At 39.8% G+C, this 15,674-nt stretch overlaps 2 protein-coding genes across 2 annotated transcripts in view; one reads left to right on the forward strand and one right to left on the reverse strand.

The window, feature by feature from the left end:
* The window catches only part of NRIP1 (nuclear receptor interacting protein 1), a 108,456-nt gene that overhangs the window by 11,941 nt on the left and 80,841 nt on the right, over positions 1–15,674 (reverse strand). The gene's annotated exons all lie outside the window — the stretch shown is intronic.
* LOC147380229 (small integral membrane protein 20) overlaps positions 1–15,674 on the forward strand; it is a 46,240-nt gene continuing 30,566 nt past the window's right edge. Inside the window, exon 1 of the mRNA XM_086411871.1 lies at positions 1–15,674. This exon is cut by the window's right edge and continues 30,566 nt beyond it. Within this exon, the coding sequence (XP_086267997.1) occupies positions 70–273 (204 nt within the window). The 5' untranslated portion in view covers positions 1–69 and the 3' untranslated portion in view covers positions 274–15,674.

Below are 15,674 nucleotides of genomic sequence, written 5' to 3' on the forward strand. Positions count from 1 at the left end.
CCAGCCGGCGGGAGCCGGGTTTGGAGAGTCCCGGGCACTCGGAGAATCCGGGTAGCCCCGGCTGGAGCCATGTCCCGGAACCTGCGCACTGCTCTCATTTTCGGCGGCTTCATCTCCCTGATCGGCGCCGCCTTCTACCCCATCTACTTCCGGCCCTTAATGCGGCTGGAGGAGTACAAGAAGGAACAAGCCATAAATCGAGCTGGTATTGTTCAAGAAGACGTGCAGCCACCAGGGTTGAAAGTGTGGTCGGATCCATTTGGCCGGAAATGAGAAGACTAACACCACCTCTAATTATGAAAGTAGACAAGAGACTTCATGCTTTCAGTTCTGCAGCAAGTTCAATAAGTCACCTGGCTAGAGAACGCTGGCTGGAGCAGAAAACTCTAGAAAGCCATAAAAAGTCCTATGCATGAGGAGTACGTCCCTCCTTAAAAGGACCCTGGAACAAATCATACTGTAGGAGGGTTTTCATGATTTGGTTTCCTTTCTAAAAATGAAGCTGTCTCACTCAGCTGGACTTGAAGGCTATCTACATATTATTCAGTCTCTGCCTCTTAGCCAGCCAAGGTGTGATATGAATACAAACAACTAGTAGCCTGGGGAAGATTCTAGACTGTTTTGCCATCCTCCAAATAGGAAATTTCAGGGGGAAACTACCATATTGAGCAGCCTCATAGGGCTCTTTGAAAATGTTAAAGTTGATAAAACTCTTTGAGGACAAGGTACATTGTACTCTTTAAGAATAAATAGTTCAACTCAACTCTCTCATTAGGAAGGTTGCTGCATGTTGGGATATAAACAAATCTGAAGCAAACTAAATGGGTCTGCATGCCTATTAGAAATCATTGTTGAATTGACTGAAATGAAAATATATATATTAAAATGATTTCTCTTACTTTAAAAAAAAAAAAAAAACACATTTCAATGATTAACACCTATGAAGTCACTTCGCATCTATTTAAATGATATCTAATGAATACCTCATGACTTCCAACTGTTTTCATGAAATCTCCTCCAATTTCTTCTGCATTATCAAGTGACACCTCTTTGAGTATTGAATTTAAAGGTATTTCTGCAATGCCACTTTAATGAGCACTTGGATTCTTGGCTCAGGTTCCTGGAAATGCAGAAGGAATTGAAAGGCTACTCCTATTGGGTAATATTACCTAAATTTCACTGTAGATGATTTTGGCGATGAAATTTATACAAAAGGAAAGACAAACAGTAAGATGTTTCAGTAAGCATTAGAAGAAAAATATGTAAGTACCAAGACAATTGCAAAGCCCTAATTATTGAAACTTTTTATTTAAACAATAAAAAATCCAGGTAAATGATTCAGAGAACTCTTGGTGTTCTCCAAGGTCAGACTTTGAAAGAAAGTTTTAACAGTTGAACAGGGGGAAAAAAAAAAAACACAAGAAAAGCTTATCAAGAAGTTGTAACTCCAAACATTTTATGCAAATAGATGAGATTAGCTTTATAAACCAAGGGTCAATGAAAAGATCAGTTCAGTTCAGTTGCTCAGTCCAACTCTTTGGGACCCATGAATCACAGCACGCCAGGCCTCCCTGTCCATCACCAACTCCCAGAGTTCACTCAAACTCATGTCCCATCGAGTCGGTGATGCCATCCAGCCATCTCATCCTCTGTCATCCCCTTCTCCTCCTGCCCCCAATCCCTCCCAGCATCAGAGTCTTTTCCAATGAGTCAACTCTTTGCATGAGGTGGCCAAAGTATTGGAGTTTGAGCTTTAGCATCAGTCCTTCCAATGAACACCCAGGACTGATCTCCTTTAGGATGGACTGGTTGGATCTCCTTGCAGTCCAAGGGACTCTCAGGAGTCTTCTCCAACACCACAGTTCAAAAGCATCAATTCTTTGGCGCTCAGCTTTCTTCACAGTCCAACTCTCACATCCATACATGACCACTGGAAAAACCATAGCCTTGACTAGACAGACCTTTGTTGGCAAAGTAATGTCTCTGCTTTTGAATATGCTATCTAGGTTGGTCATAACTTTCCTTCCAAGGAGGAAGGATCTTTTAATTTCATGGCTGCAATCACCATCTGCAGTGATTTTGGAGCCCCAAAAAATAAAGTCTGCCACTGTTTCCACTGTTTCCCCATCTATTTGCCATGAAGTGATGAGACCAGATGCCATGATCTTCGTTTTCTGAATGTTGAACTTTAAGCCAACTTTTTCACTCTCCTCTTTAGCGTATATAAAATCCAACACTTAGTATCACAGAACAAGAAAAAAAGGTACAATTTCAAATAACGGTCCTGGGATGTCACTGAAAGGTGAGAACTACAGTGTATCTTCCGTCATAAATTAAAAGTTTTTGGGAAAAAATTTAAAAAATAAAATAAATGCTCAATTATTGCCATTTTATAGCTGGGAATAATAATGGGCACAGTAAAGGTGGAGCCTGGAATTTTACTTATCAGAATATACTTATAATTTCTTGAAAAATAAATAAAAACTACTGTATATATTTAAATTGCAAGATAATTTTTCTTGTAGTAGTATCTATTGAAAGATGGCTGTGTGATTGTTCAATTTGATGGGTGCCAAGAAAATCAACTTACCTAAACACATTTTGCTCAACTGAGGGCCTCAACATTTAAAATTAGACCACAAGAGCTTCTTGCCCTTTCCCAGGGGTTCTCGTTTCAGATGTAAATACTCTTCAGAGATCCGAAACAGAAGCGACGGACACTCATGAGTAAAACAGCTGCCCAGATTGCTCTCCACTGCAACCTGAGGGACTTACATATTTTGCCCAAGGCCAAATCTGCTCATACCTTCCAGGTCTATCAGCTTTAACTTGCTGTCAGCTGCTTCCATAGGAGTGCAATAGTGTCACTCACATTCCCTACTAGGAGACTCACTAGGAGACACTAGTGCTTGACTGACACAAGTGTTCAACAGAAGGACATACGAATCTGAGGACCTCTTCAATTCTAAAATTCTATTTCTACGACTCAAAGTAATTTATCAAATTACAGTTGATAAAAATGACAAGCGTTTTAACTAGAAAGATGATATGCTGTCATAAAAGTTGTAGAAACAGCCCTGTCCAATATGTTTTATAGTCTTTTTAGTGAATTTCAGGGGAAGGAAATGCTTCTGAAATAGCCATACACCCTACCCATTCAATCCTCCAGTTATTTATCTTCACTACTTTCTTTACTGGGGAAAAGAATTTCAAACAGATGTTTATTTAAAAACTAAACATGAGCTTACATTCAAACTGGAGCTTGTGCTTATCTGCTAAAGACTATATACTGAATAAAATACAATAGTGAAGATTTAAGACCCTTGATGACATAGATAAGTGCATGCGAGAGGTAAAATAATTGTCCTGGCAACAGAAACAAGTATCTCCTGTAAATGATACAGCAAAATAACAGTTTCTCTGTTCTGAATTATTCTCAGAAGGCTTATGCTACAAACTGCATTCAATAAATCCACTATTCATTTTATTTGTCTCTCTAGTTTATAGAAAAATGAAATTTACAATCAAAATTAAGAGTATCAAGTTAGAGATTTTAAGTTAAAAAAGTTCATAGAATCAAAGGAGCTAGAGAAAGAGCTTAGACAATTTCTGTTCCAAAATGAAACACCCTCATGGATGCTGTGCTGCATTATCTTGCAAACATGGAAACTAGAATATTTTTAAAGAAAATTAATTCTAACTCTAGGTTTTTAAAAATCCAGGAGGATAATTATGATAAAGAGTACCTGTGATATTTATTTAGAATTAATATTAATAATGTCTGTCCACTGTCTTCAGTTAAACAATAGTTTTTCTGAAGAAACATAACATAATTATTAAGAAATTATTTGGTGGTACATAAGTGTAGGAAAAAAACATTTAAATGTAAAACTAACAGGGTAACTGCTGCTGCTGCTAATCTTTTCCAGTTGCTCTTCAAAGTTACAGGTGCTTTCTATCAGATTTGAAAAGCCTAATAATTTATAATCTCTATCCAAATATGAAATATAATGGAAAATGGTGCTTTCTTCTCCTGAAATTGTTTATAGTGTGTATACACACACACACACACACATATATATATATACATCCTTTGAGACTGGAGCATGAATCCTATTAAACTCAACTATACTTTCCCCATTCCTAAAATAGATTTGACATACAGACATAAGCACAAGGTCAAGGTCATAGATCAGTAAGAAAGATTACCAACAGAACTGATGTAACAGCTGGCATTTGATCAAAGCTCCTGGGGTTTTTAGTATACTGAGGAGACACTCTGCCTTTACTCACAGGGTACACTCTGTTTTAAAAATGTTCCTAATCTTTGAAGACAAGATCTTTATGCACTTTTTGTTACAAAGTATGTTCTGTTAAAAACTGTTGTATTGGATACGGAATAAAAAAAAAGAACTAGTGTATGTATGTTTCAGAATCATGAGTTTTTAGGTGTATGTATATTTATGCTTAAATATTTATGTAGTCATGTTATAACTGATCCCTGCCACATGACAAATTTGAAATTACTTTAACTTACAGGTTCCTGAATCCACCGTGCTCCCCTAGGCCTCCAAGCCTCTGTACCAGCTAAAATGGAAACTGTCTATTGCTCAACATCTTGGGTCGCTTCTTCTCAAATACAGATTTAACTAATAAAAATTGGTTCAACCAGAAAAACTTTACAATGTATCCATTGTCTTCCATGATAATTTCCAAATTATCCATATAGGAAGAATCTTTGGTTAACAACAGCAGCAACAAAAATGATTCTTAATGGAGTATATTAATTAATAGTGTGATTAATAAAAACATGCCTTTTGTTTCAGCTGTTCAAGCAAAAAACTTAATTTATCTTAAATTACATTTATGAAACCAAGAGTTATGTGATGAATGTTCTTACTGAACCATTCTGATCAAGAAATTATTTTTAAGAATGCATAAAATGCATTCTTAATGTTGGGGTAAATTTATAATAGAAGTGCTTTTCTTGTTAAATTAAGTATCATCTGCTGTAGCTTTATATAATTTGCGAATTATGATACATGAATATATAAATGTTCTCAGTTATCAGTTTTTCATTTTGCAAAATTGTTTTTGAGAATTAAGTAGATTTGAATGAAAATACCAGAACTGTACTATCCTAGAAGATCTGCTAGTTTCTTGATAACAAAGAAAAAAGGACAAAAATATTTATCAAATTAAATACCACTGCAAATGGAACTTCCTTTATCAGGCTGAAGCAGACCATGAGTTTATCAAAATTACCAGTAATGGGCACCAATTTGTACAACAAACTTTGATAACAAAATCTGTTGACATATTTTCTATTTTAAAAGAAAACAGAATTCCTTGTAAAATATACTAAAGTCTATTTAGAGGAATCACTCATCAATTAATAAATACGTCTTGGGTCAAAGTGTTGCCCTGCTGGGTGAACTCTGATTTTCCAGAAACAGTATAAATATCACAATATCCCACTTGCCCATAATGGCCCCAAACACAAAGTTTTCTGGATTAAGGGTTTTAGTCTGTGGCAGAGAGCTATCACTACAGACACAATCCACGGACAGAAAGACACAGTGATGATGTATATGGGAAGGGAAAAAGTCAATGAACCTAACAGGTTTCTGCCCGAGGGGATTAATAAGCAAAACAACAAGAATATGCACAATGTACCTGGAGAATTTCCATGTCTTTAAATATTAACAGGTAACATTAAAATAGGGTTTTTCAACTAAGTAGATGAAACTACTGGCATGCTGTTGGTGTGCTATTTACTTTCAAAGGTTTCATTCTGAATGTGAAACCGTCACCCATGCCTTTCCACAATGACTCTTTTGCTCATCGGTACACATAAGGACGCAACTTAGCAACTAAACAACACACAAGCAAATGTCTGAAGTCATGTCTGAAGTCAGGCACTACTGAAGTCAAACTGCCAGTAACTGCCAGTCTGAGACCCAGCTTTGCTGGTGCCAAGGTCTCGGGCATGCTCAGTCCATGAGCCAGGCAGTTGGTATAGCCTCAGCCATGGCACCTGACACTCAGCTAGAGACTGGGGTGCAGGCAGTGAGGAGGCTTTACAAGAGGCTCCTACGAGTTGGAGAAGAAACAGGGAGAATAGTCTAGGTCTGTGCCTTCCTAACTTCATTTATTGGACTAAAAATATTTCAGATCATTACCTTTTAAGGTAATTAAGAGCATTAGAAACAACTGCTACTATGAGCATTATTTAATAAAACAAACATTTTAACACTGAAAAATGAACTACTTTAGCTTTGTGAGGATTTCTATTATATACCTCATTTTTCTTACTTTCTGTCTTTTCATTTTGGTGGAGACAGGATGGTGACATGTGCACTGGCACATACAGATACCATCCTGACACTTCTGTTTAGTAGTTTGTTCAATGCCAATATCAATTACTTACATTCTTATATCAATATTTCCTCTATTTATATTTTATTTTACTGTTCTGATATGGATCATGCTTTCAACTGTAGAACTTATGTAAAATGAATAATTTGTTTTGTTGTAGTTAAATTATTGTTATTACACGTGTGTGCGTGCGTCCTCAGTCATAGTCAACTCTTTGTGATCCCATGGACTGCAGTCTGCTGGGCTCCTCTGTCCATAGTTTTCCAGGCAAGAATAATGGAGTGGGTTGCCATTTCCTACTGCAGGGGATATTCCAGACCCAGGGATCGAACCTGCATCTCTTGCATCTCCTGCACTGGCAGGCTGATTCTTTACCACTACACCAGCCGGGAAGACCTGTCATTACACATGAGACATAACAGTGGGAAAAATAAGAAAGAAAAGAACCTTTTGCTCAGAATCCTTTCCTCTTTTCACTCACACAATTCCTGCCATCATCAACATTTGATGATAAAATATATCGTGATTAAAAATGTATCACAGAATGATGTTCCAGTGGCTCACAATCAAGCTGAAAGAATCAGGTATCTTTTCTATTCTCTAAGTCTCACCTGAGGCTGCACCCTCTTCCTCCTTGGGCAACCTTCCCTAAACTACATAGGCTGAAGCACATTTCTCATCTCTGGGACTTCACAGACTCAGTAGATCTTTCAATCATCTCATTACAAAACTATTTTGTGTTGTTTATGCATGGCCTTCAGCTGGAATGTAAACTTCTTCTAGACAAGGATTACACTTTTGTCGTCTTACATCCTAGCACCTGGCAGAGACAGCACTCCCAGCAGAACACGCAAGTCAAACTCCTAAAGCCTCAGACTATAAAATGGAGGGTGGGCTGTCATAATTGAAACGTACTTAGCACTCTTGCCTGGAAAATCCCATGGATGGAGGAGCCTGGAAGACTGCAGTCCATGGGGTCGTGGAGAGTCGGACATGACTGAGCGACTTCACTTTCACTTTTCACTTTCACGCATTGGAGAAGGAAATGGCAACCCACTCCAGTGTTCTTGCCTGGAGAATCCCAGGGACGGGGGAGCCTGTTGGGCTGCCGTCTATGGGGTCACACAGAGTCGGACACGACTGAAATGACTTCACTTCACTAAGATTGAAGACAGTATGATAATGCTATTATAATGTTTGGTTTCAAATTCAAGACATCATCCCCTCTCCTGAATGTAACAAAAACTTTTACAAAATTAAAGAGTAATAAAGTATTTTATTCTACACAAGAAGTTCTGTGGTTTTGGAAAACATGCACATTCTGTTAGAAAAATTCAAGATCTAGATATTTAGAAGTCAATCTTTAACATCTGTTTATAAAATAAAGATCATTCAGTTTCCTCTAATCAGTGTCTTCCTGGCTAAGGTTTATAAGGCTGCATGGGCGCAGGAGGGCCTAGAGGAGCTATCCCACGTTGAAGGTCAGGAAGGGCGGCGGTGAGGAGATACCCCTCGTCCAAGGTAAGGAGTAACGGCTGCGCTTTGCTGGAGCAGCTGTGAAGAGATACCCCACGCCCAAGGTAAGAGAAACCCAAGTAAGATGGTAGGTGTTGCAAGAGGGCATCAGAGGGCAAACATACTGAAACCATACTCACAGAAAACTAGTCAATCTAATCACACTAGGACCACAGCCTTGTCTAACTCAATGAAACTAAGCCATGCCCATGGGGCCACCCAAGACAGGCGGGTCATGGTGGAGAGGTCTGACAGAATGTGGTCCACTGGAGAAGGGAATGGCAAACCACTTCAGTATTCTTGCCTTGAGAACCCCATGAACGGTATGAAAAGTCAAAATGATAGGATACTGAAAGAGAAACTCCCCAGGTCAGTAGGTGCCCAATATGCTACTGGAGATCAGTGAAGAAATAACTCCAGAAAGAATGAAGGGATGGGGCCAAAGCAAAAAGAATACCCAGCTGTGGATGTGACTGGTGATAGAAGCAAGGTCCGATGCTGTAAAGAGCAATATTGCATAGGAACCTGGAATGTCATGTCCATGAATCAAGGCAAATTGGAAGTGGTCAAACAAGAGATGGCAAGAGTGAATGTCGACACTCTAGGAATCAGCGAACTGAAACGGACTGGAATGGGTGAATTTAACTCAGATGACCATTATATCTAATACTGCGGGCAGGAATCCCTCAGAAGAAATGGAGTAGCCATCATGGTCAACAAAAGAGTCCGAAATGCAGTACTTGGATGCAATCTCAAAAATGACAGAATGATCTCTGTTCGTTTCCAAGGCAAACCATTCAATATCACAGTAATTCAAGTCTATGCCCCAACCAGTAATGCTGAAGAAGCTGAAGTTGAACGGTTCTATGAAGACCTACAAGACCTTTTAGAACTAACACCCAAAAAAGATGTCCTTTTCATTATAGGGGACTGGAATACAAAAGAAGCAAGTCAAGAGACACCTGGAGTAACAGGCAAATTTGGCCTTGGAATATGGAATGAAGCAGGGCAAAGACTAATAGAGTTTTGCCAAGAAAATGCACTGATCATAACAAAAACCCTCTTCCAACAACACAAGAGAAGACTCTATACATGGACATCACCAGATGGTCAACACCGAAATCAGATTGATTATATTCTTTGCAGCCAAAGATGGAGAAGCTCTATACAGTCAGCAAAAACAAGACCAGGAGCTGACTGTGACTCAGATCATGAACTCCTTATTGCCAAATTCAGACTCAAATTGAATAAAGTAGGGAAAAACACTAGACCATTCAGGTATGACCTAAATCAAATCCCTTATGATTATACAGCGGAAGTGAGAAATAGATTTAAGAGCCTACATCTGATAGAGTGCCTGATGAACTATGGACTGAGGTTTGTAACACTGTACAGGAGACAGGAATCAAGACCATTCCCATGGAAAAGAAATGTAAAAAAGTAGAATGGCTGTCTGGGGAGGCCTTACAAATAGCTGTGAAAAGAAGGGAAGTGAAAAGCAAAGGAGAAAAGGAAAGATATAAACATCTGAATGCAGAGTTCCAAAGAATAGCAAGAAGAGATAAGAAAGCCTTCCTCTGTGATCAATGCAAAGAAATAGAGGAAAACAACAGAATGGGAAAGAATAGGCATCTCTTCAAGAAAATCAGAGATACCAAAGGAACATTTCATGCAAAGATGGGCTCAATAAAGGACAGAAATGGTATGGACCTAACAGAAGCAGAAGATATTAAGAAGAGATGCAAGAATACACAGAAGAACTGTACAAAAAAGATCTTCACGACCCAGATAATCACGATGGTGTGATCACTGACCTAGAGCCAGACATCCTGGAATGTGAAGTCAAATGGGCCTTAGAAAGCATCACTACGAACAAAGCTAGTGGAGGTGATGGAATTCCAGTTGAGCTATTCCAAATCCTGAAAGATGATGCTGTGAAAGTGCTGCACTCAATATGCCAGCAAATTGGGAAAACTCAGCAGTGGCCAGAGGACTGGAAAAGGTCAGTTTTCATTCCAATCCCAAAGAAAGGCAATGCCAAAGAATGCTCAAACTATCGCACAAATGCACTCATCTCACACGCTAGTAAAGTAATGCTCAAAATTCTCCAAGCTAGGCTTCAGCAATATGTGAACTGTGAACTTCCTGATGTTCAAGCTGGTTTTAGGAAAGGCAGAGGAACCAGAGATCAAATTGCCAACATCCGCTGGATCATGGAAAAAGCAAGAGAGTTCCAGAAAAACATCTCTTTCTGCTTTATTGACTATGCCAAAGCCTTTGACTGTGTGGATCACAATAAACCGTGGAAAATTTTGAAAGAGATGGGAATACCAGACCACCTGATCTGCCTCTTGAGAAATTTGTATGCAGGTCAGGAAGCAACAGCTAGAACGGGACATGGAACAACAGACTGGTTCCAAATAGGGAAAGGAGTACATCAAGGCTGTATATTGTCACCCTGTTTATTTAACTTATATGCAGAGTACATCACGAGAAACGCTGGACTGGAGGAAACACAAGCTGGAATCAAGATTGCCAGGAGAAATATCAATAACCTACGATATGCAGATGACACCACCCTTATGGCAGAAAGTGAAGAGGAACTCAAAAGCCTCTTGATGAAAGTGAAAGTGGAGAGTGAAAAAGTTGGCTTAAAGCTCAACATTCAGAAAACGAAGATCATGGCATCCGGTCCCATCACTTCATGGCAAATAGATGGGGAAACAGTGCAAACAGTGTCAAGACTTTATTTTTCTGGACTCCAAAATCACTGCAGATGGTGACTGCAGCCATCAAATTAAAAGATGCTTACTCCTCCGAAGAAAAGTTATGACCAACCTAGATAGCATATTCAAAAGCAGAGACATTACTTTGCCAACAAAGGTCCGTCTAGTCAAGGCTATGGATTTTCCTGTGTGGTCATGTATGGATGTGAGAGTTGGACTGTGAAGAAGGCTGGGTGCCGAAGAATTGATGCTTTTGACCTGTGGTGTTGGAGAAGACTCTTGAGAGTCCCTTGGACTGCAAGGAGATCCAACCAGTCCATTCTGAAGGAGATCAGCCCTGGGATTTCTTTGGTAGGAATCATGCTAAAGCTGAAACTCCAGTACTTTGGCCACCTCATGCAAAGAGCTGACTCACTGGAAAAGACTGTGATGCTGGGAGGGATTGGGGGCAAGAGGAGAAGGGGACGACAGAGGATGAGATGGCTGGATGGCATCACTGACTCGATGGACGTGAGTCTCAGTGAACTCTGGGAGTTGGTGCTGGACAGGGAGGCCTGGCGTGCTGCGATTCATGAGGTCGCAAAGAGTCGGACACGACTGAGCGACTGATCTGGTCTGATCTGATACTCACAGACTATAAACAAGAATGAGCAAACGTTTCAAAATTCTGGTATCATAAAGCTTTTCATCATTTTCCTCTCCCAAACTACTCACTGCAAAGAAGTTGAATAAAATCTATTTATATGAAACATTTCATTGTTAAATTTTATTACAATGAAGGCTGTATTTAAGAAAGAAGTATCATATTGAAAGATTCAATCCTTAAAAACTCAGAAAAACCAAACTCATCCTAAAAAGGACATAATGATATGGGGAACGAATTAACTTTGCATCATATATTAACCACAAGTGAGAAGTTATTTCTTTTTGGTCATTTGACAATTAAACCACTGAAGTAGATAATAATTATATGCCACACAACTTGAACCCTTTAAATTGTATGACAGTGAAAGATGATCAGTCTTGTCCAATTCTTTGCGACCTCATGGACTATACAGTTCATGGAATTCTCCAGGCCAGAATACTGGATTGGGTAGGCTTTCCCTTCTCCAGGGGATCTTCCCAACCCAGGGATCAAACCCAGGTCTCCCGCATTGCAGGTGGATTCTTTACCAGCTGAGTCACAAGGGACGCCCAAGAACACTGGAGTGGGCAGCCTATCCCTTCTCCAGGGGATCTTCCTGACCCAGTAATCCAACCGGGGTCTCCCGCACTGCAGGTGAACTGTTTAGCAAATGAACTATCAGGGTGTGATAAAGATTAAATCAAACTGGTCAAAGCTATCCTTAGGATGATCTTTTTCATCTGAACCTGTATTTGCTGAAGTGTTTCAAGTATGAGCTTGTACTGTGTCTGGCTAAATAAAAACAATGTCCTGCCAGAAAGTGATTCAATTAGAATATGTAAAAGTGATCAAATTATTTTTAAAAGACTTTATACCTGAAAATGTGAAAACCAATTAAACAAAACAAACATTATCCAAGCAGGTCTGGAATACTGATGCAAGAAGAGTCAACGTGTCACTGTCTTTTCTACTTCTTCCATATCTGCACGCTGCTATTAGCAGTAATATCAAATCAAGGGAATTCCCTCCTTTAACCTGTGTTAAAGGATTAAACTTCCCCCACCTGCCTCATGCAGGGTATCAAATCTAAACGATGTCTTTCAGGTCTGAGGAGGCTAATAAGTCACGTGGGTTCAGAAAATAGCTAATTTTGATGTAGATGGAGACAAGTCTGAAAACATAATTTTCTGAAATGTACAGTAAGTCTTTAATATGTACTAAAAACAAAATGTATCATACTATGCTCCAAAAACTACTAAAGCATTTGTTTTAAAGTAATTACATTATGAAATCAAATATCCTTGCCTATCATAAAATATTGTGGGGATTTGGGGGGAGATACTTTATTCACTGGGACTACTGACTTCTTTTCAAACCTAAACTGACAAATATTCTAGCCTCCATAACACTGGGAATACAAACTTATGAACTTGTATAAAAATGGCACAGCAGCTCATTTTTATAGAGAAATCTATCTTCTTTTGATGATTCTACCACTAGCTATCATTTTCCTAAGAGAAAATGGACTCTACAAACATAATGGGACCAATTAGGAAAGAGTTGAAAGGTCACCTGCCTAACCAATCATCCCATGTAATGCTTAAACCCCATTAATAACCTGTATGCTAACACTGGTTGTCTAGGTTACTTCTGAAAACCTCCAGTGACCATGGATTGTATTCTAAGGTGTATTTTTTAGAATCAGATGGCTCTGGGTTTAATTTCTGGCTCTTTCACTTAGCCAGCTGCATGACTTTGGGCAAGTTAACGACTCTCAAAAATTTTATTTATAAATAAATAAAAACCAATACCAACTTCATAGCACCTGTGGGGACTAAACCTCACAATGCTCATGCAGTGCTCAGCACAATGCCAGGGCTCAGGGAGGGAGCTCAACAAGGATTACCCACTATTCAGAGAACTCATCCCATGTTCACACAACTGCAACAGTATGATATTCGTCCTTGTACTGGACTATAATCTGTCTCCTTTACACTGATCATTAGTCCTTTGGGGGCCACAGAAAAAAAGGCTAATCCTTCAATTATCCTTCAAACATTAGAAACATTATTCCACTGACTAAATCCATCACCTTGTTAAGGTCTAGATAAGACAGTTAAATTCCATTGTTGAAGGAGTCTGCTGCTGCTGCTGCTGCTAAGTCGCTTCAGTCGTGTCCGACTCTGTACGACCCCATAGACAGCAGCCCACCAGGTTCTTCTGTCCATGGGATTTTCCAGGCAAGAGTACTGGAGTGGGTTGCCATTGCCTTCTCCGGTTGAAGCAGTCTAGCAAAGGACAAAGCAATACACACACATATGCACCTGGGCACCCCTCTGCCAGGATGACATTCTTTATAAATTCCTGACAGGCCAAAGTAGCACATAAATACTCCTGGGAGCTCTCCACCACAGACTGCTGGCTCCTACTCAGTTTGTTGTTTAGTCTCTAAGTCCTGTCTGACTCTTTGCAACCCCATGGACTGTAGCCCACTGTGCTCCTCTGTCCATGGGATTTCCCAGGCAGGCACACTGGAGCGGGTTGCCATTTCCTTCTCAGGGGATCTTCCCAACCCAGAGACTGAACCTGCATCTTCTGTATTACATGTGGATTCTTTACCACTGAGCTACTAGGGAAGCCCGTTACTGAGTTTACTGTACATTAACAACAACAAAAAATTCTCTCCCCCAAGTGCTTTAGGCCTTATCTTCTCCAATGAAATACCAAGTTATACTTTCTTTGATTCTTTTCCTGAGGTTGGTTAATATTATATTGGTATTACATTCATTCCCATTTTAACATACAAGCAATTGAGTAACTAGCCAAACTAGCCAGTAAGTGGTTCATCCAAAACCAAGTGAGGTTCTTCTGAGCTCCAGCCTTCCCTGTGAGTTGACATTGCCATGGACTATAATGATGAGTTTGAAAACATGTGGCAAAGCAAATGACTTTATAGCACCTGTAGAACTCTAGATTACTTTTCCTACTCTAAAATCTGTGTCTGTTGTTGCTCTTGCTTTTATCAGAAAGATCACATAGCACAGTGGTTAAGAGAACAGTCATTGGATTCCTGACTCTGGCATTTGTCAGTGGGTAGCTCTGGTCAAGACCCTGATGCTGGGAAAGATTGAAGGCAGGAGATGAGATAGTTGGAGGCATTACTGACTTGATGGACATGAGTTTGAGCAAACTCTGGGAGCTGGTGACGGACAGGGAAGCCTGGTGTGCTGCAGTCCATGGGGTCACAAACAGTCGGACACGACTGAGCAACTGAACAGAACTGAACTCTGGTCAAGTGACCAATGCACTCTGGGGCTTGGTTTCTTTAACTGTAAAATTGAAATAATATTATCTACCTCCTCAAGCTGTTCTATGACATGGAATGGAATATGCCTGGCATTTTCTAAGCACGAGATTAACATTAAAATTCTACCAACAGAGCTGAGGCTAGGGGACTTTATCAAATTGTCTTCACTTTCCAGTCACCCCACATAAAGCTCCTTGTGAGCTGAGACATCGTCTTTGGCATTTGTATCTCCATGCCTGATATTGTCTGTTAAATGCTTCAACATATTCTGTATATATCCTGAAAAACTAAAAAAGTAGTTTAGATCTGCATTTTAATAATCTAGCTAATAAACTCTTTAACTTTGTGATTTTTTAAGACATGTTTACTTAAGCCAAAGGGTCATTCATTTCATGTACAAAACATGCCTATCATTTTTTCCTTCCCTGGACTTTTTCCATATAGAACCTACTCCCTGATCCCTAGCCCCAGGGAATGGACCACGTTGAGAATGTGTGACTAAACAGGACCAATTCCTTTCATCTCTTGGGATATGTAATTCACAGAGACTGAAAACCTTCATTTTGGGGTTGCTTTAATGAGGCCATACTTCACAGCTCATACAGAGGAGTCAGTATACTGAGAGAAAAGAATGAAGGAGGTGCAGAGACAGAAGCAGAATGAGGAAGGCAAAAAGGGAGAGAGAACAGGCAGCAAGGAGCTGATGAACGGTTTTCCAGTTTCAAGGAAGTGCAATGCTCTCCTATCACTGGACTCCTGAAGAGCCTACTATATGCCTCTAATAAATCTCCCTCTGCTTGAGCTTTATTGAATAGGCTTCTTTCTGTTCCATGCAAAGGCAGCATCCCTAAGCTACTGCAGTAATACTATGTGAGGCAAACCATGCCCTCAAATCCATGGTTTAAAGGCCTCTGCAAGTATCAACACTCTCTTCCCTCACTTTTCCTACAGAACCTCCGTCTCATGAACTGGGTCTACGTCCACGGCCTATCTCTGATTTTCAAATGGGGAGAGCGACACAAGGAGGTAAAGAAGATGTTCAAGGTCACACAGAGTTTGCCAGGGCTGAGCTCATAACAGGATTTCAGATTTCTTATTCCCTAGGGCCTGAACTAACCGATAA

The sequence above is a fragment of the Bos grunniens genome, chromosome 1 (assembly GCF_055505025.1).
Source record: "Bos grunniens cultivar Pamir isolate PY7600 chromosome 1, Bosgru_T2T1.0, whole genome shotgun sequence".
NCBI classification, from domain to species: Eukaryota; Metazoa; Chordata; class Mammalia; order Artiodactyla; family Bovidae; genus Bos; species Bos grunniens.